The sequence below is a fragment of the Alosa pseudoharengus genome, unplaced genomic scaffold (genome assembly GCF_046254945.1).
Source record: "Alosa pseudoharengus isolate Yale_2024_CS ecotype anadromous, Long Island Sound unplaced genomic scaffold, YU_APseudo_1.1 YU_APseudo_1.1_scf_13, whole genome shotgun sequence".
NCBI classification, from domain to species: Eukaryota; Metazoa; Chordata; class Actinopteri; order Clupeiformes; family Clupeidae; genus Alosa; species Alosa pseudoharengus.
The window spans coordinates 30,011,911-30,014,410 of record NW_027468598.1 but is presented as its reverse complement, the minus strand read 5'-3'; the positions used below and the strand labels follow the sequence as shown (position 1 = coordinate 30,014,410).

The 2,500-nt window shown below is 48.6% G+C and overlaps 1 protein-coding gene across 1 annotated transcript in view; it reads left to right on the top strand.

The window, feature by feature from the left end:
* dscaml1 (Down syndrome cell adhesion molecule like 1) overlaps positions 1–2,500 on the top strand; it is a 93,257-nt gene that overhangs the window by 66,436 nt on the left and 24,321 nt on the right. The window contains exon 16 of the mRNA XM_076281760.1: positions 2,493–2,500. This exon is cut by the window's right edge and continues 181 nt beyond it. Within this exon, the coding sequence (XP_076137875.1) occupies positions 2,493–2,500 (8 nt within the window). The remainder of the gene's footprint in view (positions 1–2,492) is intronic.

Here is a 2,500-nt window from a genome sequence, read left to right as displayed (position 1 = left end):
CACACACACATACAAATACACACACACACACACACACACACACACACACACACACACACACACACATACAAACATACAAACAAATATACACACATACACACACACACACACACATACAAATACACAAACACACACACACACACACACATAAAAAATACACACACACACACACACACACACACACACACACACACATACAAATACACACACACACACACACACACACACACACACACACACGCACACACACACACATACAAATACACACACACATACAAATACACACACACACACACACACACACACACACACATACAAATACACACACACACATACAAATACACACACACACACACACACACACACACACACACACACACACACACACACACTGTGTTTCAGTGTGTGTCCTGCCACTATATTCTTCCGGTGATTTATGAAGATGCTTAAAGCCCCATTGGACAAAAGCACACACACACAGGCTCAGACCGCACACATAACCGTGACAGTCACCGTAGCGACACTGATATTGATGCGGTTGATGATAACAGTAATAACAGCACGCATAGTAAAAATAATTATAATTAGCTTGTCTTCTGAGACCCCCCCCCATCTCTGCCCGTCTCTCTGCCAGTGCAATTAGCTGCAGCTGAACACATTGTCTGCCATGTTCTTCTTTCATCATTTCCCCTCTTCCTCCTTTGCTCTGTCTCTCTATCCTCCCTATCCTCTTCTCTCCCTATCTTCTCTCCTTCTCTCCTTTTCTCCTCTCCTCTCTCTACTCCTCTACTCCTGTCCTCTTTTCCTCTCCTCTCTCTACTCCTCTCCTCTTCTCCTCTCTTCACTCTCCTCTCCTCTCCTCTCCTCCTCTCCTCTCTATCCTCTCCTCCCTCCTCCTCTCACATCTCCTCACACCTCACTCCTCTCCTCTCTCCTCTCTTCACTCTCTCCTCTCCTCTCCTCTCTCCTCTCCTCCTCCTCTCTCTCTCTCACTCCCTCTCCTCTCTCCCTCTCCTCTCTCTACTCCTCTCCTCTCTCCTCCCACCTCTCTCCCTCTCTCTCTTCTCCTCTCTCTCCTCTCCTCCTCTCTCCCTCTCCTCTCCTCCCTCCCTCTTCTCCTCTCTCTACTCCTCTCCTCTTCTCCTCTCTTCCCTCTCCTCCTCTCCTCTCCTCCTCTCCTCTCTATCCTCTCCTCCCCTCCTCTCCTATCTCCTCTTCTCCTCTCGTCCCTCTCCTCCTCTCCTCTCTCCTCTCCTCCTCTCCTCCTCTCCTTTCTCTTCTCCTCTCCTCCCTCTCCTCTCTATCCTCTTCTCGTCTCCTCCCATCTTCTCTATGCCTCCCTCTTCTCTCTCCTCTTTCCCGATCAACTCTCCCTCTATCCATCCCTTCCTCTCTCTATCCATCCCTTCCTCTCTCTCTATCATTCCCTTCCTCTCTCCCTCTCCGTCTCTCTCCCTATCCATATTTCATTCTACCTTCTTAATCTTTCTTCCTCTTTTTTCGCCTTCTTTATCAAACTTTCATCCACTCATTTATCTACTGTATCTATCTATCTATCTATCTATCTATCTATCTATCTATCTATCTATCTATCCATTGATATTTATGAATGTACCCCAAAGCCCTCTACTAGCTACTCTCTCTCTCTCTCTCGATCTCTCTCTCTCTCTCACTCTCTCTCGCTGTCTCGTTTTCTCTTCCCACGCCAGTTGCAGCTGCCTTGCACAGTGCCAAGCCTAGACCTCTCACACTCCTCTCTCGTGTCCTCTGTCCATCTCTCTCTCCTCCATCTCTCTCTTTCTTCATCCTCTCTTCCTCTGCTTCCTCTGCTCAATCTTTTTTTCTTCTTCTTCTCTCTCTCTTTCCCTTCTCCTTCCTTGTTCCCCCTCTCCTGTGGGGTCTTGTATCTCGTGCTCTCCGGCCACATAGGCCGCCTCTGTGTGCCTCTCAAAGGGGCCATTTTGTATTGACCGCCTGCCATTGAGGCCACACAGGATGAGCACGTCCACTGCTCAGCCTCCCCTCACACTCAATGCGGTCTGCCGTGCCAATCAGGTGCGGCCCCCAACGGCAGCACCCACAAGGCCTCTCCTCTCCTCTCCGGTCCTGCCCTCTCCTCTCCTCTCCTCTCCTCTCCTCTCTTCTCATCTGGACGGAGACTTCGGAGTGAAAAGGAGAATCATCTGGGTCATTAGCATGGTCATGTGACAGACCCACACAGGAAGCGCATCCCCTTGTTTTGTCAGTTTCTTTTCATTTTTTATTTATTTTCTTTGTTGTTGTTCTTTGTCTTTCTCTCCTGTCTCATCTTTCACCTGGCTAGTATTAAAACACTACTGTAAGTAAAGATCTGATGCCCAATACCCAAAGACTGGGTGAAGTACATTCAAACTGCTTATTTACTGACCTCTCTCTCTCTCTCTCTCTCTCTCTCTCTCTCTCTCTCTCTCTCTCTCTCTCTCTCTCTCTCTCTCTATCCCTCCATCCCTCAGTGCCCAGT